At 47.3% G+C, this 27,698-nt stretch overlaps 1 protein-coding gene across 2 annotated transcripts in view; it reads left to right on the plus strand.

Moving 5' to 3' along the window:
- Positions 1 to 27,698, plus strand: part of Add1 (adducin 1) — a 67,437-nt gene that overhangs the window by 31,972 nt on the left and 7,767 nt on the right. For both annotated transcript variants that reach the window (XM_027940061.3, XM_027940057.2), the window contains 10 exons: positions 4,168 to 4,330; positions 6,806 to 6,957; positions 12,273 to 12,353; positions 12,810 to 12,959; positions 14,543 to 14,686; positions 14,790 to 14,888; positions 15,868 to 16,044; positions 20,968 to 21,219; positions 23,797 to 23,898; positions 24,569 to 24,658. In XM_027940061.3, coding sequence (XP_027795862.2) covers positions 4,168 to 4,330; positions 6,806 to 6,957; positions 12,273 to 12,353; positions 12,810 to 12,959; positions 14,543 to 14,686; positions 14,790 to 14,888; positions 15,868 to 16,044; positions 20,968 to 21,219; positions 23,797 to 23,898; positions 24,569 to 24,658 — 1,410 coding nt within the window. The remainder of the gene's footprint in view (positions 1 to 4,167; positions 4,331 to 6,805; positions 6,958 to 12,272; positions 12,354 to 12,809; positions 12,960 to 14,542; positions 14,687 to 14,789; positions 14,889 to 15,867; positions 16,045 to 20,967; positions 21,220 to 23,796; positions 23,899 to 24,568; positions 24,659 to 27,698) is intronic.

The raw sequence follows: 27,698 nt of genomic DNA on the forward strand, positions 1-27,698 counted from the left end.
TCTCTCTGTTTTCCCCTGGAACTTCACCACTAGCAGTTCCAGGTGACATTTAGCTAGCTGCTACATGTCTTTGCACCTGTTCTTCCCCGAATGCCCTTCTTCTGCCTCTCTCTATCTCCCTCTGGTATCCCTGTGAAGTCTCGCTCAGGGGGAGCAGGCCCTCCTTTCTATGAGCTGTTTCTGTCTCCGGTCCATAATGGAACACCTGCAGGACTGGCTCTCACCAGCCACTGGCTGAGAGGTTCTGCCGTTACTTGTTCTTCCCACATATCCTTGGCATGACACTATTTCAGACAGCAGAAAGGGGAACTTTCTTTTTCTCATCCACTCCTCAGAGAATTAAGAACTGTGTGCACACCAAGCGCTGTGATAACATTACGGATAAACAGTGATGTTTTCAGAGTATACCTGTTAGAATTTTCTCCGCCCCATTTGTTGATACAGTGGGAGGAAGGAAAGATAGATTTGGATGGTTTTTACCACCTAGAGTCTGAGTGCATATCTTGGCTTCATCATTTGGTCGTCCTGTAACTTTGGCCAAGTTTCCAAGTTTTTCCATACCTCAGTTTTCCATTTGTAAAGTAGGCTCCTTTAGAATTGTGACAGGGGTCAAGTGGGTGTTATGTGTAAAGCTCTTAGACTGACTGATGTGGTGGGGTTTTGGGCCTGAGCAGCTAGAAACATGAAAATGAGCATTTCTAAGACTGGGGAGAAGAAGTCCCCATCTCAGCATTCCCACGTGGAGAGCTTTTGTAGGAGTGGGATTTTAAGCCTGAAGTTCGGGGAGAGATCTAGGCAAAGAAGCCAGCGTGGGAGCCCTCAGCACACTGTGTGGGCAGAGGAGCTCATCAAGGGAGGAGTGCTGGCAGAGGAGAGGACTGAGGGCTGTGCTCTGGGAGATGGGCAAGAACTAGCAGAAGAATCTGAGAAGGAGTAGCCAGTGGCGTGGGAAGAAAACCAGGAGAAGCCCAGTGCAGGGAGTCTCTGCAGAGGCTGGAGAGGTGGCTGGGCGGAGTCCTGCAGAGCCTGGTGTTGGTCTTGGGTAATTTGGTGAGCCGCAGGTGAGAAAGGCAGAGCCCCTGGACTCCAGAGGGTGTGAGGAGAGAAATCGGACTGTAGAGCTGGACAGTTTCTTTGAAGCCTTTTGCTAAAAGGGAGCACAGAAGCGAGGCAGTAGCTGGAGGGGGTGTGGGACTGAAGAAGTCTTCCTGGTCAGGTGGGTGAAATGACAGTGCGTTTGCACACTGAAGGAGCTGTCCAGGGGAGAGGGAAAAGCCATGGCACAGGAGAGGGGGACTGCAGATGTCCTGTCCTTTGATGGGCCAGATGGCATGGGAGCCAGAGTGCAAGCAGAGGGTGGGTCTCAGCCCAGTGAAGAGGGGGAGGCGAGTGGGGCACTGCCCTGATGGCTGGTGGGTCCAAGCAGGAGCTTGTGAGGTCTCTCCTAAAATAGGTAGGATCACCTGTTGAGAATGGGCACAGGGAGTGGCACAGGAGACTGCAGGAGAGAGAGGGCATGAAGTGGGGCAAAGGGCCAGGAGAGTCAAGAATGGCCTGGGTTATTGCAGATGGGGACAGAGCCAGAGGCCATGGACTTGGGTCAGAGAGCGCAGAGCAGTTATGTGGCCCGTCTTCATTCCTGCCTGCCCCAGCCCCTTTGCCCAGCACCAGGAGAGGGAAGGAGAGTTGAGATTTTTCCACATGAAATGGTAAGAAGTTGGAGAAATGACTGGAAGGTGAGGGTCATGATGGGATGGAAGAAAGATGAGTTGGCTGCTAGGAGTGGGCATATCCGCAGGATGGCCTCGGGATCCAAGAGGGGCATAGTTACCAGGAATGACAAGGCCTGGGGTGTGGCCATGGGATTGGGGGCTGAGGTGGGCTGGAGGAGGGGGGATCTGGAGGTGGAGAGGCAGCACTAAGGAGACTGAGCTATTGGGAGTTGAGACCACAGGATCAGGGTGAGGGCCTCTGCTGTGCCTGCTATGGGGGTGGTGCCGGGTGCAGGGGGCACCTCCAGGACTCCTGGTCACCGCCCAGCCAGCCCCTGGCCGTTTGTGCTGTGGATGCACAGGGCCTCTGCACTGTACCTTTTCCCTTTTGTTTTCTTCACTAAGGTTTGGAGTTCTTATCTAAAGTTTGTCCTCAGTCTGTTCATAGTGGTGTAAGTGGATTTGGAAACCACTGAGATGATTTGGGTGAGTTTTCAGCCTGAGGGCCCTGAGTGCAGAGGGCCTGTTCCTTCAAGGCTCTCGCACCCCCTGTGGCCAGCATTGCTCACCCGCTAGAGGCCAACTGTATCTCTCTCATTTATTTATTTTTTCTTGGTTCTGTGGATTGAGCCCAGGGGTGCTGTACCACTGAGCTACACACCCCCAGCCTTTTCTGGAATTTATTTTGAGCCAGGATCTTGCTGAATTGCCCAGGCTGGCCTTGAATTCGAGATCCTCCTGCCTCAGCTTCCTGAGTTGCTGGTGTGCACCCCTGCAGCTGTCCATTGATTATGTTCTGATGATTTATTTCTTGGTTGGTTTTCCCTCCCTTATTGACTACCACAGAATATGATCTGTGATATTACGTATCATGATATGGTGGTAGGTAGGGGTTCTTGAGAGGGCTCTTTTTCTTTTTTCTAAGTACTGGGGATTGATCCCTGGAGTGCTTTACCATTGAACTACACCTAGGCCTTTAAAAAAAAAAAAAAAAAAAAAAATATATATATATATATATATATATATATAGTTGTAGATGGACACGATATCTTTTTTAAAAAAAAATATTTTTTTAGTTGTAGTTGGACACAATTGAACACAGTACCTTTATTTTATTTTTTTAATTTATATGTGGTGCTGAGGGTTGAACCCACACTGCACTTGTGCTAGGCAAGTGCTCTACCCCTGAGCCACAACCATAGCCCCTCTTTATTTTATTTTTATGTGGTGCTGAGTATTGAACCCAGTGCCTCATGCATGATAGGCAAGCGCTCTACCTCAGAACCACAACCCCAGCCCATTCATCCAGACTTTAAAACAATTTTTTTTTTTTTTTAGTGAAGGCCTCACCAAGTTTCTGAGGCTAGCCTCAAACTTGCCATCCTCCTGCCTTAGCCTCCTGAGTTGCTGGGATTACAGGTGTGCCCCATGTTGACTAGCTCTTTAGTGGGCTCTGGGGTGACACCTACTTCTACTGCTGAATTACCAGCAGTGGATTTTTTGTTGCCCACATCCCCAGACTGTCCTTAGCAGTTTTCGGCTGATATTCCCAGTTCAAGCAATGAAGAAATAGAAGTTAGTTGAATGGGGGATCATCAGGTCCCTAGAGTACTTACGATTACGAGTGGGTCATCATCAGGGCGCTCACATTTTCATAGTGGATACCACTTACAACTTTCTGATAAGAAGATGAGTATTTCTTTATAGACTACATGAAAAATTGTGTTAATTAAGTTTACAGAAACTATAAAATGTCTGCTGTTACAATAGTGACTTTATATTACAAGCACCATCAATCCAATGGAACCTTTTTGAGTAATTTAATAGAATATGAAAATTACTAGTAATTCTGTCACTAAGAGAATTACAATTAATGTTTTTAATGAATTTACTTGTAGTCTTTTCTGTTTAGATATATATTTACTCTTACAGAAACTGGTTATATTGCTTTATGACCATTTTGACTCAAAAATACACCAAGAGCCATTATCTGCCCTTAAGTTTTTACGGCTTTTGAATGTGTACATAAAGTTCTCAGGGAATCTACTCAGTCCTCTGTTGTTAGAAATGGAGGCTACTTTCTCTCTTTTTTTCCCCCTTTCTATATTGGGGATTGAACCCAGGCTTTAGACATGCCAGGCAAGTGCTCTACCTCTGAGCACCCAGACCCTGTTCTTGTGTTTTGAAAGTAATGCTGAAATGCATGCTTTTATGAACAAATCTTGGAGGACATCCTGATTATTTTCTTGAAATAGATTCCTAGGAACACCTGTTCATATTTTTAAGTTTTTATTTTATGAAACAACTTAGTAGAAAAGAATATACCTTTTATATTCCCAGTAGTAATGTATGAGAATCTCTCTTACTTTTCCAGCAGTGGCTGAAAACAAACAAATTGGTTTATGTTATAGTCACCCCTTAACACACAGAAATGTTATTTCACTTGTTTTGTTAGGCTTTCTGTGAAGAGTTGGAGTCAATGATACAAGAACAATTTAAAAAGGGGAAGAACCCCACAGGCCTATTGGCATTGCAGCAGATTGCAGATTTCATGACCACCAATGTACCAAATGTCTACCCAGCAGCTCCACAAGGAGGGATGGCCGCCTTAAACATGAGTGAGTAGTTCTTATCTTTTTGGTGGTACTGGGGGGATTGAACCCAGGGCCTTGTACATGTGAGGCAAGCAGTCTACCAACTGAGCTATGTCCCCAGCCCCATGTTGAGTAACTTGGAAATTAATGTGTTTTAGTCAGTTATGGTGAAAATGAGGCTGTGAACCCAAAATGTTTTGAATATAGAGGACCCCTCTCCTATTAAACTGAGAAGATTCAGTTGTTTCCAAGGCACATGACTTTATGTGACTTCTGAGGCCCTTGGTGGATTAAAGTAGCTAATCAGGGATCATGCTCACATGTAGCACATCAGTTTTGACGGAATTCATTTCATCCAGGCCAGCATTTCTTACACATGAGTATTTCTTACCGGACCTGCCAATTGTCAGTGCTGCTTGCAAACTAGTGAGAAGTGCCCTAGTGAGGGTGAGCGCAGGACAGCCTTCAGGGGAGTGCACTGTGGCTGCACACAACGCGCCCGACCAGGCAGTCTGGCCCCCTGCGTGTGGTGTCCTGGGTTGCCGCCACTGAGTCCAGCTGGAGAGTCAGACCTGGCTGGCTGTGTCATAGGTTGCCTGCCTGCTCTGTGTGTTCTCAGCGGGTGACTGGCGGTCAGCAGCTGTACTCCATTAATGTCTGTGGAGCACTGAGAGTTGCATTTGGTTGGCCAGCTGAGGCTTCTGTCCTGAAGTCTGATGGCTGTGGCAAGGTTTTCATGTGTGTGTTTTTGTTTTTGTTTTTTAAGGCGGGGGTACTTTTTTTTTTTGCAGATTTTCATGTTTTTAACAGATTTCAATGATATTTGGTATGAATTAGATAATAATAGATTTTTAGTTGCATATTGTTTTCTAATCAAAGATGAAGCAAAAAAAAGGAAAAAAGAGAAAGGAAAGAAAAACGAAGGGAAACGACCTCCTCCTCTCTTGAGTCCTTTTTCCTTCTTGTGCTACTGCTGTGGCGGGGACCCTGGCACGGTGTCCAGGGTCCAGTGCAAGGGTGAGCGCTCAGTCCTGGCGCTGTGCCTCATCTTATGCACAGCACGTTCAGCCTCTGGTCAGGTGTATGTTGGGTTGGATTTTCGTAGATAACCTTTTTGAAGTTGAGGGTGTATCCTTCAGTTTCTGTTTGCTGAGAGCTTTTATCCTGAATGTTGTTGGATTCTGTGGAATGCTGCTTCCGAATCTGGTGAGATGTCCCGTGGCTGACAAGAATTCTTCAGTGTGGTGTGGGGAGTGCACTGACTACTGTTTGAATGCTGAGCCGTCCTTCCATTTCTGAGATGAGCCCTACTGGTTATGACTTTTTTTTTTTTTTTTTGGTAATTTTTTTTAGTTGTAGATGGACACAAAACCTTTTATTATTTTATTTATTTATGTGGTGCTGAGGATCAAACCCAGTGCCCCATGCATGCAAGGCAGGCTACCACTAAGCTACAGCCCCAGCTCCCAGTCATGACTTTTAAAACATTTATCTACTGCTGGATTATTTGCTTAGGTTATATTAAGTACTTTTTGGTGTAGGAAAGTTTATGAAAAGCATTCATCTGTTTTTATTGTGATTTCTGTGTGTGATTTGGGTAGCAAGGTAATGCTGCCTCATGGAGCGAGGTGGCAAGTGTTCTGGAAGAATTTGTATAGACTTGGTATTATTTCTCCCTAAATGGTTGACAGAATTCATAGTGTCATGCCTACAGTTTTCTTTTTTTTTTTTGGTACCAGGGACTGAACCTAGGGGCGCTTAACCAGTGAGCCACATCCCCAGCCCTTTTTAATGTTTTATTTAGAGACAGAGACTTGCTGAGTTGTTTAGGGCCTCCCTAAGTTACAGAGGCTGGCTTTGAACTACTGATCCTCCTGCCTCCCAAGCTGCTGGGATTACAGACGTGTGCTACCGTGCCCTGGCCTGGCCTAGAGTTCTCTTTGTGGAAATGGTTGTAACTGTAAATTCAGCTTAATAGGACTTTTTAGGATATGTGTTTTTAATTTTTAATTCTTTTCTATATCTTCTTTAAAAAAACCAGCTTCTAATCTAATCAAAAACCTTAATTTTTTTTTTTTCTAGTTTTTATTTTTTTGGTATGGGGATTGAACCAGGAGCACTAAACTACTGAGCCATAGCCTCAGCCCTTTTTATTTTTATTTTGAGGCAGGGCCTCACTAAGTTGATGAAGCTGGCCTTGAACTTTTGGTCTTCTGCCTCAGCCTCCTGAGTTGCTGGAATCACAGGTGTGCACCACATGCCCAGCAGTTCTCTGAGTTTCCTTCTAAGCATGCCTTTCTGTATGCTACAGATTTGGCTTCCTTTTCTCTCTGTACTTCTATCTTATAGTAATTAATATTGAAGAGCAGGCTCTTTGTGTCTTAGAAGTTTTTGAGACTTTATGAATGAATGTGGAAGATAAACATCTCAGAACTTAGTTATTTGATTTAAATTTGATAGGAAACACTAATATTTGAGTTTTGTTTTTCTTCATTCCAGGTCTTGGTATGGTGACTCCTGTGAATGACCTCAGAGGATCGGACTCCATTGCTTATGACAAAGGGGAGAAACTGCTGCGGTGTAAACTGGCAGCGTTTTACAGGCTGGCAGATCTCTTTGGGTGGTCCCAGCTCATCTACAATCACATCACGGTGAGTGTCACACGGGGCAGGCGCTGAGCAGGAGTGGAATGGCCCACGTCTGGCACCAGCCCCTGCAGTCAGGAGAGGGAAGCAGCCTTGCAATCCTTTCTCTTCAGATGCTGGACTAAAGAAGAATGATCTCGAGAATTGGCAAGTCAGAAATTATGAGGATAGCTGCTTTTCAAAATTTCTTTCTTGCCTGGTAACCTAATAAATGAGTGTTTACCAAATTATAGGCAGTTCCTAAAATTCCTTTCATACTTACAATTTCCTTCCAAATCAGATCAAGGTCTTCTCTTTTTCACACTCACTTGTCTCTCCATCTGCTCCAGTTCTAAGCTTTTTTAAATATAATCAGTCCATTTCTTTTCTTCAGTACATTCTTGTAACAAATATTACCGGATACCTACTGTCTTGTACCAGGCCTTGTTCTAATTTGAATTATGTCAGTGAATGAGGAGTCTAACCCTGGTGGGTGGTTCCTTTTTCGTTCTAACCATCAGCCCTATTTGCTTGCTTTTGTCCATCATGCTGTCATGGTCCATCGTTTCAGTCTTGTGCTGCTTGCTGCTCCTGCATCTCGGCAGCCAGCTCCTACTGTAGAGTCTCATCACAGAACCCATTGGCTTTCTGCTATCTTCAGAGCTCCAGACCTGCCCCCCAGCAAATGACCTCATTATGCCACAGAAAAAATGGGATGCTTTGCCATTATGTCCTCTTGGCGGCCTCTCCCAGGGCCCTGCCTCTGATCAGACTTCCTCTCCTGGCTTGGCACCTCATCTGCTCCTGCCCTTTTACATTGTTCAGGCATCAGCAGGTGTCTTGTTAGTGTTGTTGTTCTTTTATAGAGATGGTTTTTTTCTCTGAACTGCTTCTTTGGGTTGGTTTTTAAACTTTTGCAGTCGTGTGTGTGTGTGTGTGTGTGTATGTGTGTATGTTTCCATTTAATTTCCTTTATTGGATATTTAAAATTATTAATACGGTACCTGCTGTTGTAACATCTTAGGAGGGCCACTTAGATTGTTTAGTCCTTTTCTCTCTCTCACACTCACGCACACGCATGCACTCACACATGTACACACTCCCACGCTCACACACTCATACTCACACACACACTCCCACAGGGTGGTTTTCCGCACATGGACTCGTACCCAGTGGTGCTTGGTTCGGTTATCTTCTGGACTTGAAGGACTGTCCAACCCCCTGAGCTGATAGTCTAGAGCCCACCCTTGTGGCCAGTGTGCTGGGTGTCTGAGACTGGACATTGATCTCAGGCAGGGCTCCTGAGTTGCCCTCTCACTTATTCATTCTCATTGTTTAATGTGAACTTGACAATTACAAAATGCAGGCTGCTCCTGTCCTGCCCATGTGCTGCACTTACATGGTATGGTGCGCGGCTTCCCATAGCAGTGGCCTTCCCTCTGTGAACTTCCTTGTTGTTTGGCTCCACCCACAGCAGTGTCAGCTCTCTAAGGGGTGGTGCAGTCCTGGTCCCTGTTGTGGCCCAATATCAAGAACGGTGCCTGCATAGGATCCACGCCATCAGTACCTGTGGGGTGATCAATGGAATGACAGCCCCGCTGAGCCGAAATTACCTCAGTAAAATGACAAGCAAGAGCTATTAGGCCTTTTGTTTTTTGCTCAGTAATCCAGTCGGCCAGCACATTGTGGGCTCCCTGGTGTCTGCTGGAAAGTTGCTGGCCTCTGGTCATCATGCTTGACAGGGTGCTCTAGTGGAGACTCAGTGCTGGATAGTTGCTTAAAAACTAGTTCCGTGGAAATGTTTCCAGCTGTAATAGGAAATGTAATCCATGGCTTTAATAAAAGCTTCACATTCTTTGCAGGTTTTTAAAATGCTGTCTACCACTAGTCCTTTTATAATGCTATATTTAAGTAAATCTGACTCATGTAAATTACGTGTTTTTTCCTTTAATTGTTTAGGAATTGATAGAATTAAAACATTATAGTTAAGTGTTTTAGTCTCCTGTGAATGGTCACTTGGGTCTTAATGCTGAGTGAAAAGAAATCCAAGTTACCAAAAATATTTTCTAAATCTTGTGAACTAGAACTAGAGTTTTTGAGGAAGACAGATTTTTAAAAAAATATATATAGTTTTTATTTTTTTTGTTTTATTATTTGTGGCTTCCATTTTTTGTTTTACTAAGTATTGTTGTATAGATACTTGACAGAAAAGAAATATTAATTAATAATGCATTCTGCTGTCATTTATTTTTAAAAAATCAATAAAAATACAAAAAAAGAAATATTAATTAAGTTTATCAGTGCAACAAAATGGGCCAATAGGTCGTTCCGCCCTTTCTTGAAAGCAGGTCAGGGGGATTTTCCACTCAAGGGATTTAAAGTGCTGACAGGTCTCAGAGGACTGGATTGGAAGGTCTAGACTAGATCTTTGTTGTGAGATGGTGTTGGATTTAGAGCCTTTGGGTAGAGGAGGGGCAAGCCAGGGTGGCCCAGCTAGCATGGTGGACTCCGGATCTTTCCTTGTGGTCCATAGCTGGGGTGTCTGTATTTTGCACTTTCTCCTTTTTGCTTCAGACTCAGAGAACTGTATTTTAGAGATCTGCTAAGCTCACAAATGGAAGTGTGTCAGGAGGAAATAAGTCAAAGTAAAACATGTACAAATGTATTAAATATAGCATTATTTATAGCAATGAAAAATTATCCAGCAATAGAAAATGGCTTAGTTATTTTTCATAAATTTTTTTTTTTTAGTTATAGATGGACACAATGCCTTTATTTTATCTTTTTATTTTTATGTGGTGCTGAGGATCAAACCCAGTGCCTCACACATGCTAGGCAAGTGCTGGGCCACTGAGTTACAACTCCAGCCCCATGGCTTAGTTACCCAACATTAGTTTGAGAGAACATTATATTCTGTGAAAAATAAACTTACATGAAACATTATTAGAAATGAGAAAATATGAAATATGTCTACTGTTTACAGCAGTGTGAGAATATGTGTACATGTAGACAAAGGAAAAAATGATTTAAAATAACTATGTTTTTTAAAAAAGTGAACCCTAACAGCATGTTTCTAAAATTTGCATGGTTTAATTCCTGATACAAAAAAAAAAAAGAGTTATAGCCTAGGTCGGTGCAGTGGTGCACACCTGCAATCCCAGCTGCTTGAGTCACTGAGGCAAGTGGATCACAAGTTTGAAGCCAGCGTGGGCAACTTAGTGAGACCCTGTCTCAAAATAAAAATGTCTAGGAGGTAGCTCAGTGGCAGAGTGCCTAATACTGCAAACTAAAAAATTTTTAAAAAGCTTACAATCTGGAAGATTTTGCCCCATATATAGCTAACAAATTAATATTCAGGATAAAGAACTATCAATAAGAAAAGGAGAAACCAGTATAAAATACATAAAATGTAAGACAATAACTTCACGAAAAGGGAAATGTCTTTAAAAAATATGGAATGTTGCTCATTGATAACCAGAAAATTGTCAGTTAAAACCACAATGAAATATGTTGCAGACTTCAGATTTAAATTAAAAAAAAAAAAAAAAAAAGATGATTGTGGAAGCCCAGAACTGTTGAATGCTTCAGGCAGGAGTGTGCATTACATCATGCCCTTTGGAAAGGGACTTGGTGTCACCTCCTCGTTACCCTCTGGAGAAACTTGAGCATGTACATCAGGATACAGGTGCAGGAGCTTTCATAGTAGCCTGGTTTATACAGCAGAAGCTGAAACCACATGCCTTGAAGGGATGCACATATAATTCAGAATAGTAGTTATTTTTGAGATTTGGGAGAAATGGAGCTCCTGAGTTGTTATTCTATTTCTTAAGCTGATTGATTGGTTCATGGCTGCTTGATTTGTTATTATATTTAAATTATCATATACTTTCCCTAACTCCTGGTTTATTACATGCTGGTTATGTGCTCTACCGTTGAATGACATCCCTAGCTTGAATTTGAAGATCATATACCTTCTAAATACCCTTGTATGTGGGATTTCAAAATAGAAACTTAAGATAATCCAACAGAATCTAAATTGAGTTTTTCTTTCTTCCATCCTTATTTTTTCTTTATTCCAATTAATTAAACAAATTCCTTCTTTTATTTTGTTTTGACCCAACTTGGAAGTTAAGGCAGTTGCTTTGTTTTGCTTTAGATAGTCAAAAAGGTCAGTGTACTTTTTTTAGGTAGAAAAGAATTGACTTCAGGAGATAAAACATGCAGCTGAATCACCATTGATGGGAACGTGCAAGCACAAAGCATGCGTACGCTTTGGAAATACCCAACAGAGAGAGCCCAGGCCCCGAGCAGCAGAGCTGCATGGAGATGGGTATTGCTGAGTCCGAGTGCAGAGAAATTGTTCGTGATTTACTACTGTTCCTCCTGCTGCCAAGAGCAGTAGTGGTGGGGCAATGCCATTTATTCAGAGCTCTCTTGTGAGTAGGAACCCTTACCAACCCCGTTCTACTGAGAGAATCAGGTGAGTTTAGAATGAGGGTGACATTAAGGGAAGCAAGGATAGTTTCAGATACCTGAGACTTGTCAGAGGTAGAGATTGCTCTGTGTCGCACACCAGCAACTGTCATGAGAGATGGGACAAGGCGATTCTGCTCAGCGGCAGGACTGCCTGATCAGTAGGTCTGTCCAGGTCTTTTGGTGGTTATTGCAGTATCATGGTGCCCACAACATAGGCTCTCAGCAAGAATTGCTGAGTGATGAATGGAGCAGGCCCCATTAGGATGTGCCCAAGCCTACCCTCAGTTAGATGGGATTTTCTTGTGGGCAGGACTCTTCTGTTTTACTGCTGTGTTCCTTGTCTGGTGTGTGCTTGGTGCATAGTGTCACAGCTGTAGTGAATGAATTTTTTTGGAGAAACATACTTTGGAAGGAGCAAAGAATAGCGAGGTGGTGTTTTTTCTGATGAAGCCCTAAGGAGAGATTGCTTTCATTTATAATTTTTAATCATTTTTCTATCATGCCACAAGTTTTGAGTATTAACAAAAAACCATTTTGACTTTTAAAAAGTAGGTTTTTGGTTTTCCTTATTATGCCTCTGAGAGTGACCTTCTTGCCCATTTGCAGTAGAATAACCTGGTATCAGAGGGCTAGTGTGGAACTGGTTATTCTCCACAAATCATTTTTCATGAGTGCCACCAGGAAGCACTTAATGTACTTTATGTTCAATTACTATGTGATATAAACCCAGAAGGCTTCCAGTGCCTCTTGGTTTGTGGTAGGCTCTCTGCCGAGGGGCCTCCCATAACTCAGCTGTGAGTTGTGCCTGGGAGAGATGCAGGTGCTTTCAGCAGGACTTGGGAACTAATGCAGTCATTTTCCCACAGACCAGAGTGAACTCGGAGCAGGAGCACTTCCTCATTGTACCTTTTGGACTTCTTTACAGTGAAGTGACTGCATCCAGCCTGGTAAGAATGTCCTCCTTTGCACCAAGTTTGAACAATCACGCCGAATCTTCAAGTGCTTTCAAATCCGTTGGCATACACAGTACTCAAGGAGTGGGAGAATCCAGTCGACATATAGAACTGATTAATTCAGTTAGAGAACAAGCTTTGAGAGAAGTTAGAGGCTCTTTGAACTTGGGTTTTAAACAGTTTACAGTTGCCAGGCGTGGTGGTGCACACCTGTAATCCTGGCAACTTGGGAAGTTGAGGCAGGAGGATCATGAGTTCAAAGCTAGCCTCAGTAGCACAGCGAGGCCCTAACCAGCTTAGCAGGACCTTGTCTTAAATAAGAAAAAAAGGGCTGGGGATGTGGCTTAGTGCTCACATGTCCCTGGATTCAATCCATGATACAAAAAAAAAAAAAAAAAAAAAAAATTCAAGTTCTCTTGACATTTAAAATTTTTGTTTCTTTTATTTCAGGTTAAGATAAATCTACAAGGAGATATCGTGGATCGTGGAAGTACTAACCTAGGAGTGAACCAAGCTGGCTTCACATTGCATTCTGCAATCTATGCTGCACGGCCAGATGTTAAGTGTGTTGTGCACATTCACACCCCAGCAGGAGCTGCGGTGAGTGCTGCCTGGGGCATTGAGGTCCTCGCTGGAGGTGCTGCACATACCTGAGTTGCACTTGCTTGTTTCATAATAGGGATCGAGTCCAGGGCCTTGCACTTTCTAGGCAAGCACTCTACCACTGAGCTATACTCTAAGCCACTAGTTTGACTTTCTTAAGAGCAAAAGAAAAGATTTTGTCCTTCTGCAAGGATTAAGGAGAAAACTACGTAGAAATGGCCTCAAAGAATAGGCCAGATATGACTGGCCAGGTCAAAAGAAGAAGCACCCACAGACAGCCACAGTGCAGCTGTGGATAGCCATGGGAGGCAGGGACCTAAATAGTCACTTGCTGGATCCAGATTAGAATACTGTCCTAGGGGTGCTGCGGTTGTGGCTCAGTGGCAGAGCGCTTTACCTCTTTGGGGATGTATGTACAATTTAATTTTGAAGAACCTCTAATAAATCTGAAAATGTTCTTTTGACTGTATGATTAGAGAATCACAGAGGGTTGAGATGCTAGGGTCAGATTTCAGTGTGTTGAGATCTGTGGGGTAGAGGCTGATGTGGGCTCAGGGAGAGGCTGTGGACACTGGGACTGAGCCTGCAGATGAGAGGGAGTAAGCTCGGAACCAGCCTGCCAAGCTGCCCCACAGACCTTCTGTCCAGAGCCAGAGGACCCAGCCTGGGTTGCTGGGCAGAGGCACAGGTAGTGCAGCTGCCAGGAGATCTGGCCTCCAAGCCTAGAGCTTCCTGGGACCTTCCTGGGGCCTCAAAAAAGGAAAAAAGAGAAGGTTTTGGAATAACTTCCTTGGTAAGGCAGTTCCTATGAAGTTGGATCCACTGAAAGGAATTCTGTGTGGTTTTGTCCTTTAGATGAGCTTTTCCTCTGTGCTGTACGTGTCCGAATCTTTGGACCTTGTCAGTCTAGTCAGAGCTGCTGTCTGTAGAAGACCTTCAGAATTAGACATTTTAAGGCCAATTTTGGGGAATTTGAGGATGTGTAAGGGCTATGTGAACACTCAAATTTTTTTTTTCTTTCAGTCTTAATTTTACATAAATGTAGAGAAATTGTACAGTCTCATTGTCCTAAACTCTTGGTATATTTGGTTTTATCTAAATTTCAGGTGTTTTGTTTCTACTTGCAACTTGACATAAAACTATGCCATATGCGGTGGCTAAGGAGGCTGAGGCAGGAAGATCGCAGGTTCAAAGCCAGCCTCAGCAACTTAGCAAGGCCCTAAGTAACTCAGCGAGACTCTATCTCTGAATAAAATATAAAAAGGTTGGGGATATGGCTCAGTGGCTAAGTGCCCCTTGGAACATCTATTTTTGAGGAACCCATGAGGCTTTCTTTGTGCTGGACCATGGCTCACTGAGTCCATACGTCTCAGCTTATATAGCACTATAACCAGTGGAAACTCCAGAGATGTAGGTCTTGTCGAGTGAGCCCAAAAGTGCTGTTTATGCATATGTTCATGTGTTCATTCACCCCAAGGAAACGTGTGCTTTCTATATCTGTGAGGCGAGTGCTTGCAAGCCAGTTGCAGATTGATGCTGACTTTTCCTTCCCTGGTGACGACTGACTGCTTGTTCTCCAGGTCTCTGCCATGAAGTGCGGCCTCTTGCCCATCTCCCCAGAAGCACTTTCCCTTGGAGAAGTGGCTTATCATGACTATCATGGCATTCTGGTTGATGAAGAGGAAAAGGTTTTGATTCAGAAAAATCTGGGGCCCAGAAGTAAGGTCAGTGGGCCTGGCACCTGGTCTTTCCTGGAGGGAAGAAGAAGCGCTCTGAGGCATGTCCGTCTCGTTGCCTGGCTCCATCCCACTCCATGCTTCCCCTCAGGTTCTCATTCTCCGGAATCACGGGCTCGTGTCAGTGGGAGAGAGCGTGGAGGAGGCTTTCTATTACATCCATAACCTCGTGGTTGCGTGTGAAATCCAGGTGAGGGTGGTTGTCCCGCGGGGTGTGAAGTTCACTTGGTGTTTTCAGGGGTCCTGAGCCTTTGAGCAGTCTTTGCCAAAGATGAGCTCATGAATTTGGAACTTGGCCAGGACAAATGCATTTTACTGATTTAAGTTAGCAAAAGATTACTGGACTTTTCATTCCTAATTTTTTATTTTTCAAATACATAAGTTGTCAGCATTTATGGAGCACTGGTATGTGCCAGGCCTCATGTTGGGCACTTTTTTTTTTAATATTTATTTAATTGTAGATGAACATACAGTATCTTTATTTATTTTGATGTGGTGCTGAGGTTCGAACCCAGTGCCTCACACATGCGAGGCAAGTACTTTACCACTGAGCCCCAGCCCCAGCCCCATGTTGGGCACTTTTTTTAAAAAATATATTTATTTATTTTTAGTTTTCGGCGGACAAACATCTTTGTTTGTATGTGGTGCTGAGGATCGAACCCGGGCCGCATGCATGCCAGGCGAGCACGCTACCGCTTGAGCCACATCCCCAGCCCCCATGTTGGGCACTTTGTGCGGGTCGTGTGTGTGTTATTTCCCTCTGCCTTTACACGCCCCTTTTGAAAAGGCTGGAGCTGAGAGGTGGGTTCATCCAGACTCGTGGCCGGGACACTGCCCGAGCTCTGCTCCAGGCCAGGCTCTCACTCTCCCTGACTTAGGTTTGGGGCCAGTGAGGCTCCAAGTCTTGAGGGTCCTGAACGGTGCTTTGTTTTCCTATTTATCTGCCAAGTGTAAATGCCCAATGTCTTTGTCGTGCTGGAGAAGAACTCTGAAAGTCGTGTTAGAGTCACTGGATCAGTGCCCACTGTGCTTTTTTTTTTTTTTAATTCTTACCACTGATGGCTCACTTTGTTGAAACCTGCATAGCTGTACAAGTACGTGTCATAGTCGTCTCTTTTCTGAGTCTCTCTATGGTACGCAAGCCATGGTGTTTGCTTGTTTTGGAAAAGGTTCGGACGCTGGCCAGTGCAGGAGGGCCAGACAATTTAGTACTGCTGGATCCCGGGAAGTACAAGGCCAAATCCCGTGCTCCAGGGTCTCCGGCGGGGGAAGGCACTGCATCACCTCCCAAGTGGCAGATTGGAGAGCAGGAATTTGAAGCCCTCATGCGGATGCTTGATAATCTGGTAAGAATGGTGCCGCCACTCTATTAGAAAATTTCTTTCCTGAAAGCGCATTGATTTTTTTTTTTTTTTTTAATGGCAAGCAAGATGGCTACTTTACATGCATCTGAATGTCACCCTCAAAAATCATGAAGCCGGGTCTGGGGTTGTGGCTCAGTGTAGAGTGCTTGCCTAGCGTGCTCGGGGCCCTGGGTTCAATCCTCAGCACCACATAAATGTAAAATAAAGATATTGTGACAACCTAGAACTTGAGAGTTAAAAAAAAAAAAAATCATGAAGCCGCCAGGCTTTTTAATGTGTAGGCTGAATTACAGTAAGCCTCAGTGGTGGTTTGTTTTCCCAGCTAATGTTGTGTTGGGGCAGGTGGGGCAGGAGCGCAGGCTCCTGCTGGCCAGCGTCCACAGGCAGGCTGGAGGGCCTTGCCACATTGTCAGCCTGGTGTCTGTGTAGTTGTAGCTGCTTGGGGCCTGGTTGCTGGATTCCACAGCTCTCTGCCTGTCGTATTGGTGGGAAACCCTATGCTACTTATGTCAGGGACACAGAATGGTACCAACAGGGCACAGAAGCAGGATGGCTTGCAGCATTGATGGCGAGGGCCAGACCACAGACCACACTGGCTTCATGCAGGCCAGGTCTATGCTGGGGCGGCTGAGGACGGATCTTGTCCTTCTGCAAGGATCAAGGAAGAAACTGTACGTAGAAGGTGGCTCTTGGAAATGGCCTCAAAGAGTAGGCCGGAACATGACTGGCCAGGTCAAAAGAAGACGCACCCACAGACAGCCACAGTGCAGCTGGGGACAGCCATGGGAGGCAGGGACCTAAATAGTCATTGCTGGATCCAGATTAGAATACTGTCCTGCGGGGCAGGGTCATGGCTCAGTGGCAGCGCTTGCCTAGCATGTGTGAGACACTGGGTTCCATCCTCAGTACCACATACAAATAAATAAACGTGTCTATCTACAACTAAACAATAAAAAAACACTGTCCTAGGGTTTTTTTGGTGACTTAATGGCTAGAGATAATTTTTATTGTTGTTGTTTTGGGGTTTTTCTCTGAGACCTAAGTACTGAACCCAGGACCTTGTGCAGGCAGGCAGGTGCTGTACTCCTGAGCCACATCCCAGCATTGTCCTCGAGTTTCCAGCCCTCCAAACACACCACGGGGCTTTAGTGCTGCCACAGGGCCCCTCTCATGCCACATTGTACCTCTCAGGTGGGCTTTGGGAAGGCCCATCCTAGTGCCCCATGATGGCCAGTGTGCTGCATGTGAGGCGTCGTCCCCTCCGTGGGGACTCCTCGCCATCAGCTGCATTCCATCAGGGAGGAGAGATGACAGAACAGTCTTCCGTGACCTCTGCATCCTGCATTCACTGACCCCCTTCGCATGGAATCTTGAGAAGATTGCAGTGTTTGGCTCAGGAGTTCATGGCCCTGTGATGGAAGTGGCAAACAGATTTCAGGTCACTGTGTGATCTAGGGGTGACAGGCACAGTGGGAGGGACAGAGACAGTGGCAGGGCAGGAGCCTCAGGCCCATATTGGTTAAGGAACGCAGGAAAAGGAGCAAAAGCTAACAAATCAGGTACAAGAAGCTGTCGGAATGAGGGGGCAGCTGGAGTTGGTGTCCCTTCAGGAAAGTTGCAGCCAGAGAAGAAGTGGCCTGAGTGTCCTGAGGTAAGGAGTGCGGAGCTGGCCCAGGCATAGGGTTCCTTCCTCCTGGTCCACCATCCCACCCCGCTCCTAGCCAAGAGTCACATGAGGAAGGGGGAGAGGAGATAAGGCTCTGCATACCTACTCATCTCGTGCTTTCAGGACATTTTGGAAGGTGGAGAGTGAAATCTAAATTAGACACTAACTCTGATTTAATAGAAGAGGAAGGCTAATAGTGAAGTGTGTCTTACAGAAAGTGTATTTTATTTGGTTTCTTCAATAAGTGCACGTTATTAGCAGTTTTAATATTAAAGTTCTGTGTAGCTTATAAGAAATAAACTGGAAGCCACGAATGATGCTGCACACCTATAATCCCAGCAATTTGGGAGGCTGAGGCAGGAGGATTATAAGTTGGAGGCTAGCCTTAGCAATTTAATGAGGCCCTATACCACTTAGTGAGACTCTGTATCAAAATAAACATGGATGGGACTGGGTGCAGTGGTGCAGCCTGGAATCCCAGCTACTTTGGAGGCTGAGATATGAGGATCCTTAGTTCAAAGCCAGCCTTAGCAACTTAGTGAGGCACTAAGCAACTCAGTGAGACCCTGTCTTTAAATAAAATACAAAATAGGGGTTGGGATGTGGCTCAGTAGTCATGTGCCCCTGAGTTCAATCCTCAGGACCAAGAACGTAAATAAATAAATAAATAAAAAGGGATGGGAATTCAGTGCACCTGGCTTACTCTCAGTACCAAAGGAAGGAAGAAAAGAACAAACGAACATCAGGCTGGGGCTGGGGTTGTGGCTCAGTGGTAGAGCACTTGCCTAGCACGTGTGAGGCACTGGGTTCCATCCTCAGCACCACCGAAAGGTAAATACATAAAATGAAGGTATTTTGAAAAAGAAAGAAATGAACTGGACGAGATTTGCCGACTGTGGTCTGTGTTTACAGCATCTGATTTGCTGCTGTGCTGACTGCTAATGATGGAGCAGGTAGAGAGCAGGTGAGAATCCCATGCCATAGTAGACGTCTCATCTCAAACGTCTACAGTTAGGAGAAATGCGCACTTGTTTCCACAGCAAAATAGAACTTCAGCTCCTCCAAAAAGGAACAAATCTATATATCTTGTGTCTATCTGCTTACCTATGTGTGTGTGTGTGTGTGTGTGTGTGTGTACACGCACACGTGCGTGCGCGTGCATGCTCTGGGGTTGAACCCACAGGACCTGGGCACTAAGCACAAGCTCTACTGCTGAGCTACATCCCCAGCACCCCCATATTTTTAATCATGAGCCAAATAATTGTTCACAGGATCAATTCTGGTTTGACAGCATTAGAAGGGAAAATGAAGAAAAACCAGTGCCCTGTCAGAATAAAATGGTATTTCTGGGTCCTGAGACTGTACCCTGAAGCCAGGGAGATGCCCCACGTGCAGGCAGAGGCGGTGTCGACAGAGCTGTGTGTCCAGGCAGTGCTCTGTGGCCGAGTCATCCCTCAGTACCCCTCAGCAGAGCTTGCTCATGGAGGCAAAGTGCCTGTGCAGGTAGATCTTGCCTGTCTGAGGAACACAATGAAGATGACTCCCTTAATGAAGATGGCCATTTAAAAAATTTTTTTTAGTTATAAATGGATACAGTATCTTTTTATGTATTTATCTTTATGTGGTGCTGAGGATGAAACCCAGTGACTCAACCTGTGTGAGGCAAGCGCTCCACCACTGAGCCCCATCCCAGCCCCAGCCTGAAGATGGCTGATTTTAAAAGTGTATCAAAGCAGTGATGGGTAATAGATATCCAAGGAGGAGCAGAGCCAGAGAGAGAGACGATTTCTGACGTGGGAGGAATCATCCCTACTTCGTACTGTTCTTTGTTATCTGAGACGTGGACTCACTGTGTGGCCCTGGCTGGCCCTGAGCTCCTGGGCTTAAGCCACCCTCCTGCCTCAGCCTCCTGAGTAGCTGTGACCATAGTCGTGCACCACCACACCTGGCTAGAGGGTCCGCCCCTGAGGGCTCCTGTGTGTCTTCAGTCGCCCTGTGTCCTTTGGCGAGCATTGTGACGTGCAGTGAGTGCACACCTGTCCAGGCACCGCCAGCCCTGTGCTGTGTGACGGCACAGCGCTGGTGTTTCATAGCCTCCTGGGGGGCGGTGCAGGGCTCCAGGCGCAACTCAGCTCGGTCTCTGCCTCACAAGGCTGCAGTCAGGCTGTTGGCCAGGGCTGGCTTCTCATCATAAGGCTCCATGGGTTCGGGGAGGGGTGCCCCCCTTCTGAGACTCCGTTTTCCTACAGCGGCGGTATTCATGATGGCTTGCATCTCCAGAGCTAGCAGGGTGGGACTGTACGCTCTTTGTTGCCTGTTGCAAATGCCAGAGGCTAGAAGCATGGCAGTTGTTGCGCCTGGGCTTGAAGGGCAGGGGCAGTCACAGGTGGAGCTGAGGGTCATCAAAAAGTCTGTCACATCTACTAAGTGCTAAGCCCTGGTGAGGAGAGATGAGGAAGACCCCCCCCTTGTCTGCAGCTGCTGCCTGGGGGGACAGCTGGCAGGTGCTCCAGCAGAGGGGCACGAGGTGCCACGCACCTGTGCAGGCACAGCTGGGGGTCGCGAGGCAGCATGGAAGGAGGAGTGTAAGTGCCATATGCAAATTTTGCTGAGAACCACTTGCCATGAGTGGTGTGTGGTCTTACCTGATGGTTACCACAGTGTTGAGACTGTGTGGATGAGTCTGCTCTGTGCAGTCGTCAGCAGCAGGTGAGTCCTGTCAGCTTGAAAACTGAAGTCGCCACGAAAGCAATAGCCAGATCAAAAGCAATGCCGGTACTGCACAAACCCTCGGGCCCCTTTTCAGTCACTTGCCATCTCAGGTGGCCACTGTTTTGTCTCTACAACAGAGATTGCTTTTGCCTGTTTTGTGCTTTTTACAAGTGGACCCAGACAGCGTGTGTCCTTTTCCACTGTGTTTCCCTGGGCAGTCGGTTTGTGAGCGTGGTCCACGTGGGTGCCATTGCTAGTAGAGCCTTCTCTTTCCTCACCACGGTCCACCGTGTGAGCATGACAGGTTCTTGTTCTACTTTGTGTGGCTTTCTGGGTGGTTGTGGTTTGCTCGGGCACGGTGGTCCTGCTGTCAGCGTTGCGGCCTGTCTTTGGCGAGCCTGTGCCTTCTCGGCCACGTGCTTAGGATTCGCGTTGCAGAGCTGCGTGTTCTGCCTGTGGACGTCTCCACAGTGAACCCTGCTCTGAGATCTGGAGCACTGACTGTCTTTTCTTCTCTTTGGATCTAGGGCTACAGGACTGGCTATCCCTATCGATACCCTGCTCTAAGAGAGAAATCTAAAAAATACAGCGATGTGGAGGTTCCTGCTAGTGTCACTGGTTACTCTTTTGCTAGTGACGGTGATTCGGGCACTAGCTCCCCTCTCAGACACAGTTTTCAGAAGCAGCAGCGAGAGAAGACAAGATGGCTGAACTCTGGCCGGGGTGACGAAGCTTCTGAGGAAGGGCAGAATGGAAGCAGTCCCAAGTCGAAGACTAAGGTGTGGACGAACATTACACACGATCACGTGAAACCCTTGCTGCAGTCTCTCTCGTCCGGTGTCTGCGTGCCAAGCTGTATTACCAACTGCTTGGTCTGTGCCTACCTTACTGTTCATAGTTAGATGATGTAGAGCAAGTTGGGCAGCTGGGGCTTCGGAGGCTTTGGGACCCTGCCCTCTGACCCACATTGACTCATGACCCTTCCTCGTTAACTTGCCTTTCTTTTGAGCCAAAGCCCACTTTATGCCTCAGCTCAAACTCGAGTAATACTCTGCTTGAAACTGCTTAAGATACAACGCACCTCTTTAGTCATTGCCCGAGGCCGACTCCACTCACAGTGGAGCACTGAAGGACTCACCTGTGCTAACGTGAAAGCAGGAGCTCTCTTGAACTCCAGCTGTGTCGGCTCTTAACTCCTCACGCAGCTCTGAGAGGCCTGACCCGCGCGCCAGTGCTGCCCACGCCTTGCTTCCCTCCTTGTCACAGTGTTTTCTTAAGCAGTTTTCCCCGCGGCCCGCTGGCCCGTTCTCTGCTGACTCTTGTCCTCTCTCAGCACTGTTCCCTGCCCTCTGTCCCAAAGCCTCGGAAGGCTCACGCCAGCTGCCCTCTGCATGGACTGTTGCATGTGAGTAGGCGGCCATGGTGGTGAGTCTTGGACTCCTGTGGGGTGCGGCATGACCAAGTGCAGCGCAGGCCACCTGCAGGCACCAGCGACAGATGCTGCCAGGGGCTCATTTCAGTGTTAGCACTGTGCAGGGCTCCTGTCCCCTCAGAGGAGTCCCTGGTGTCCTGCTGCCAAGGGTGCTTTCCCCTCCCGTAGGCCAGCCCTTGAGTCTGTCCAGCTCACACCTCAGTGCAGCAGAGGCCCTTTCCAGAGCCCTGGATGGAGTCCCCCGTGGGGCAGCACAGTGGGGCCAGACCTGGCTGCATGCTGAGCTCAGTAGAGTCGGCAGCCCAGGTGTCCCAAGAAGCAGGAAGCCGACAGCCACATTTCCCCTTTCAACAGTGCTTTTACTTGATAAGTTTATTTAAAAAAAAAAAAAAAAAAAAGGTTTTGTCTTCCCCAGGTGGTTCTGGTGTTTTCCTGCTATGCAGTTGGCGCGGAGCCACTGTGGTCCCGAGCAGCTGTGTCACGTGGGCGAAGACCCTGCGTGGTGGCAGGCTCAGAGTGTGGGAGCACGTCTCTTCCTCTCCTGCCCTCCCTCCCTTCCTTTCTTTCTTTGGTTCACTGGTTAGAATGGTTAAGCTTAAAAACAGAACCCCTCTCTGCTGCCGCTGGGGTGCTCTGCCGGCTGCCTGCCAGGTCTCTCCAGAGCGCACCCACAGCAGGCAGCATGGCTGTGAGCTCTGTGATGGTCGCCTGGAGGCAGTCCAGTCAGGCTGGTGTAGCTCGCAGCGGAGCACCTGCCTGGCAAGTGCAGGCCCTGGGTCAATCTCCCGTATTTAAAAAAAAAAATGGAAAAAAGTCACTTGAGGCATTTTAGTCAATGAGTGCATCGAAGGGGATCTTGCTCAGCTGTATTTATATGTGTTTCCTATTTCCTGGATTAATACAAATTCCACGCAATGTTCCCAGGTTGGTATATTTTAATTTATAATAATTCATATTAATTTTTTAAATGGGTTCAAGCTTCTGAGGTGGCTGTTTTAACATTTTGACTAGAAATATTTATAATAAGACGCTGAGTTGTCTTTTCTCTGAGAAGGTAACCGTCAGCGAGTGCCCGCAGCTCCATGCCCATTCCACACTCCTTCGCAGTGGCTAAGCCTTTGACAGTTTGGTTGCTTCCTTAAGGTCATATGGTTTATGGCTATCTTATTGCCTCTCAGAAATATTCCGAAAGGCACAGCCGTTTGCTTTCAAAGATGGCTTGTGTTAGTGTTCAGTGCCTACTCACGCCTCAGAGTCAGAATCTGACCCAAAGCCCATCTCGATTGGAGGCCTGAGCAGCGATGAGCAGGAGGCACTGAGGCTAAGCAGCCTTTGAGGGCTCACCAGGCGCTTTATTTTGTTGGAACGGTTTTGCAACACTCAGAGGTTTCTTTTGTAAAACATGATGTCACCCCCTCACCTCGTGCTTGGGAGCTGCTGCAGCGTCCCCTGGTGGACAGTGCCGCTGTGTGTCTGGTGCTGCCACTCACTTCCACGCACAACTCTGGTGGTGCCCACTCTGCCTGCAGTGCGGACTCTTGCCCTTCCTGGGTGGCTGCGTCACATTGCTTCTCATGATCCTGTCATCTCACGCTTCCAGTTGGCTTTGGTGTTGGGGGACTCTCAGGGCGGTGGACCAATGGCCTCTGAGGGGCCTGATCCAGCTGGTCATTAGCCTGATTGCCCCGGCTCTTGTGGGCTTTCCCACTGGCCACGCCTCTGACTCCACCATTCAGTGGTTTCTGCGTGGCCACGTCTCACCCCCATGTCAGCTCTGTAGAGTGGCCCAGGGTACGTGGCCATTGGTTCAGCCGTCTGTGAGGTTCAGTGCATGAGCAGATGTGAGGTCAGTTGGACAGACGGATGCTGTGGCGTTGTGACTACTGTCATGACCCTGACTTCTCGACTGTTCTTGATATTGCAGTGGACTAAAGAGGATGGACCTAGAACTTCCACCTCTGCTGTCCCTAACCTGTTTGTCCCATTGAACACTAACCCAAAAGAGGTCCAGGAGATGAGGAACAAGGTATGTGCTGTCCTGGGCACTTGGAGGGAGCTGGGTGCAGGGTTGGAAGGGATACTGGCTGCTGTGGAGCAGAGGGGTGCTTGCTTCCAGAGGGATGCTTGCTTCCAGAGCAGAGGGGTGCTGCGCTCCCACTGGGGAAGTGAAGTCACCTCCTCATGCTGAGGCTGTGTTCCGCCATCAGTGTGGAGCAGGGGCAGCAGACATCTGGGGCCTGAGGAATGTCGGGGTGATGCTTGCTCAGTAGCAGGTCTGGAGTAGAAGCCCCAGAGCCTGATCCAGCAAGAGTGGGTGGCTGTTCTGCCTTTCAGACTCATTCAGAGGCTCATAAACTGCACTGGTCATAATGTGGGTTGTCAGATTGTCAGTGTTCACAACCCCCACGTATTCCCCCAGGTCACTGGGTACAGTGAAGGGCTGGGGCTCTGCCGGAGCCTTCTGGAATGTGTGGGAATTGGGACTAGTCCCTCCATTTCTGCTGACCTACGCCCTGCTAAGCAGGGTGGGCCAGTGCCATTAGGCAGGTGTTCCTGGGGCGTCATGCCATCTGGGCTGGGTGGAGCACAAGATCACCTTGGGTGTAGTGGTCCAGGTGCACAAGCAACATGACTGGCGGCCACAGCATGACCTCTTTGTGCTGCTTATGTGCTTTTCTTTTCCTTCCCATCCTTAGATCCGAGAGCAGAACTTGCAGGACATTAAGACTGCTGGCCCTCAGTCCCAGGTTTTGTGTGGTGTGGTGATGGACAGAAGCCTCGTCCAGGTGAGAGCTCAGAATGTCTCTCGTATTAATGGGTGGTGACTCTGTGTCCGTCTGCTCCAGAGTTGTTATTAACTTGGGAGAGAATGACTTTATGAGGTGAGTATCCTAGGCAACCAGTTATCTCTGCTATGAATCCTCTTGATAAGAAGTAGACCAGCCACTTCCCTTGAGTTCTAGACCTAGCATCAGCATGCAGAGGGATGTGCCCATCCCTGCAGACCCCTCCTTGTAGTGCATGCCTGTGTGAGGGCGCGTATGGCCAGCTCCGGGGTTAGCAGGGTGCTGTGTAAGTGCTAGAAAAAGGAGGGTTCGATGGGCCTTTGTTCTGGAACAAGTCATGTCTGCAACACAGCACTGCTTGGGCTGCGGAGGGAGGGCCTGGTAAATGTGGTCCACATTTACATGCATTTCTGTAAGATAACTGTACTTAGTGGCACATTGAAGATAATTGTGTAAGTAGTTATCTTAGAATATGAAGATGCCACCTGATGCTTTCAAACCTGACTCTTCAGGGGTAGATGGTGATTGTTGCATTTTCTGAATCTGGCCAGCTGTGGTCCTCGTTTCATGTTTGGTGTCTGCACGTACCACTATCACCACTGCTGCGTTCACTGTTGACCGCTGTCCCTGCTGCATGCTCTTAGCTGGCTTCCCCCTCCCCGGGTGGTTGTAAGCTAGGCCTGGTGTGCTCTGATGACTCAGTTTACTGTTGCAGGACGCACCCCTTTCTGACTGTACGGAGACTATCGAAGGGCTCGAGCTTACAGAGCAGACCTTTAGTCCCGCTAAATCTCTCTATTTTAGAAAGGTACTCAACGCCCTGGCAGTCCGCGGTGCTCTTCTCCCTTTCCTGCCCCCACCACCTCCCGCTTGAGACCTTGTCTTTGTTTCTGATGTAGCTTGAAAGAGACCTCTAAATCATGTATGAGATTTCAGCAGACTCTGTTTTGCCTACTCTGTTCCTTAATTAAAACGGGTGTGAAGCATTGTACAGTATTGAGATATTGCTGGGAAGTGGCCAGTCTGAAGGAGACAGTGGCTGCATTGCTCAAGTTCTGCACATGACTCGTCAGTGCATGCCTTTGGGCTCCAGAGTTTACCTTTCACAAGATGCCCATTGCAGATGGTCTCGTCAGGGCTCTGCTGGCGGCCACAGCTCCCCCACAGCCCCTCCCCTTGCTTGTTCATCTTTGACCGTAGCCATCAGGGGTCATTGCAGAGGAATAGATTTTTTTTTTTTTTTTTGAGAATAGAACCCAAGGCTGTTGAATTATATCACTGCCCCAAAGAAGTGGGAAATAAAAGCAAGACAGTCATTGTCAACCTTCATTGATAAAAATGCATTTATTTTTACTTTAAAAAAAACTTGAGTACCTGGGGTTGTGGCTCAGTGGTGGAGCGCTTGCCTAGCATGTGTGAGGCCTTGGGTTTGATCCCCAGCACCACATATGAAGGAGCAAATAAAGTAAAAAAAAATTCATTGGCAACCAAAAAATATTTAAAAGAAAAAAAAAAAAACTTGTTACTGTTGCAGGGGAGAAAGACATGAAAATCTGAAGCCCCACATTTTGATCTCTGTGTGCGTGGGTATCTATCTAGCCTGTGCTGGAGGTAGACAATCCTAGGTAGTAAGGGTCCTGGAGAACTTGGTGCCCATGAGGTGGTTGCCCACTGTGTGTAGAGTCTTCAGTGTTTGGCCTTCATTCGGAGGACGTAGCTTGGGCTCTGTCTTCTGCTGTTAACATTTTCAGTGTGATGCCAGTCTCACTAACTCGCATTCCAGTTCAGCTAGAAGCAGCTTTGTGCCAAGGTGCCATCTTCCTCCTGGAACCCCTGGTCATGACGTGTGGCTTCATGTACTAATGCAGTGGGTTCTGCTTTCCTCGTGCTTAGAAGTTTCTCCAGCTACCGTTTTTGGGGGGAGAAGGATGGGTTCCCTGGCAGCTTGTGTTTCCAGCCAGCACATTGGGCCACGAGCCGTGGTGTTCTTGTGGGTTAGCACGTTGTGGATGTGCCAGGCGCCTGGGTGGAGTGCGCCCTGCACGTAAAGCAGGCCACAGCCAGTCACTGAGGTACTGTCCCCTTGGCACTGTGGTGCCTTTAAAGGATTTCATCTGTGGTGTGTTCAGCTCCCCAAAAGGCAGGCTGGCACGTGTCCCAGGACGTGCTTCTGCCTGGTGTGTCGTCTAGTTACAGCTGTGCTCTGCCCCAGTGGTGCTCAAACATGGCACGTCACAGTCACCTGGGTGCTTCACAGATAGATGGAGGGTCCCCAGTCTCAACAGAGCCGCCTCGCTGGCTGGCCCCAGTTGAATAGATGTGGACTCCCGTCCTTTATTGCCCCAGTGGTGGGGATGGAACCCAGGGCCTCGTGCCTGCTCGGCTGCTGCCCCGCCACTGCACTGCCCGCACTCCCAGCTTACGTGGACTCTTCCTCGAGATTTGTGCTTCTTACCTCCCCATTTCTGAAGTTCACATTTGTGTTTTGATCTTCACCCCCATCCTGATGAGACATATTTCATTTTTATGGCAAAAATGTGCTTTGACTCCATGGATGTCCTCTACTGGAGCTATTATTTCATTTTACTACTTTTTATGTCAACCTCAAAATGCAGACAGTACTGCTCCTTTGGTGCAGGGAGCTGCTTTAGCGAGGACGGTGTCCCGGAAAGTCCCCTCCCCAACATATAGACTCTGCTTCCTGTCTGAGGAACAGCCCTTAGGACTTGGGAAGCTGGGGCTTTCTGAAGAACTTTCTTTTGCCTTTAATTCCTCCCTCACTGGTGACAGCCATTCACACTGTGAAGTCCACCTTCCCACGAGGTAGTAGTTATCATTTCAGAAAGGAACCCTGTGCCCAGTTGGAGGCGCCTTCAGCTTGAGCCTTTGGGCATCTCAGTGCGGACCTGCAATAATGTTGCCACCTTCTGAATTTTATTGCTAGTGGACCGAGTAGCTGGAGCAGAGGCGTGAAGGTCTGTGTTGCAAGGTGTCCAGCTAGGAAAGGGACTGCGTGGTCTGTGTGTGCACCCTCCCCTCA

The sequence above is a fragment of the Marmota flaviventris genome, chromosome 7, assembly GCF_047511675.1.
Source record: "Marmota flaviventris isolate mMarFla1 chromosome 7, mMarFla1.hap1, whole genome shotgun sequence".
Taxonomy (NCBI): Eukaryota; Metazoa; Chordata; class Mammalia; order Rodentia; family Sciuridae; genus Marmota; species Marmota flaviventris.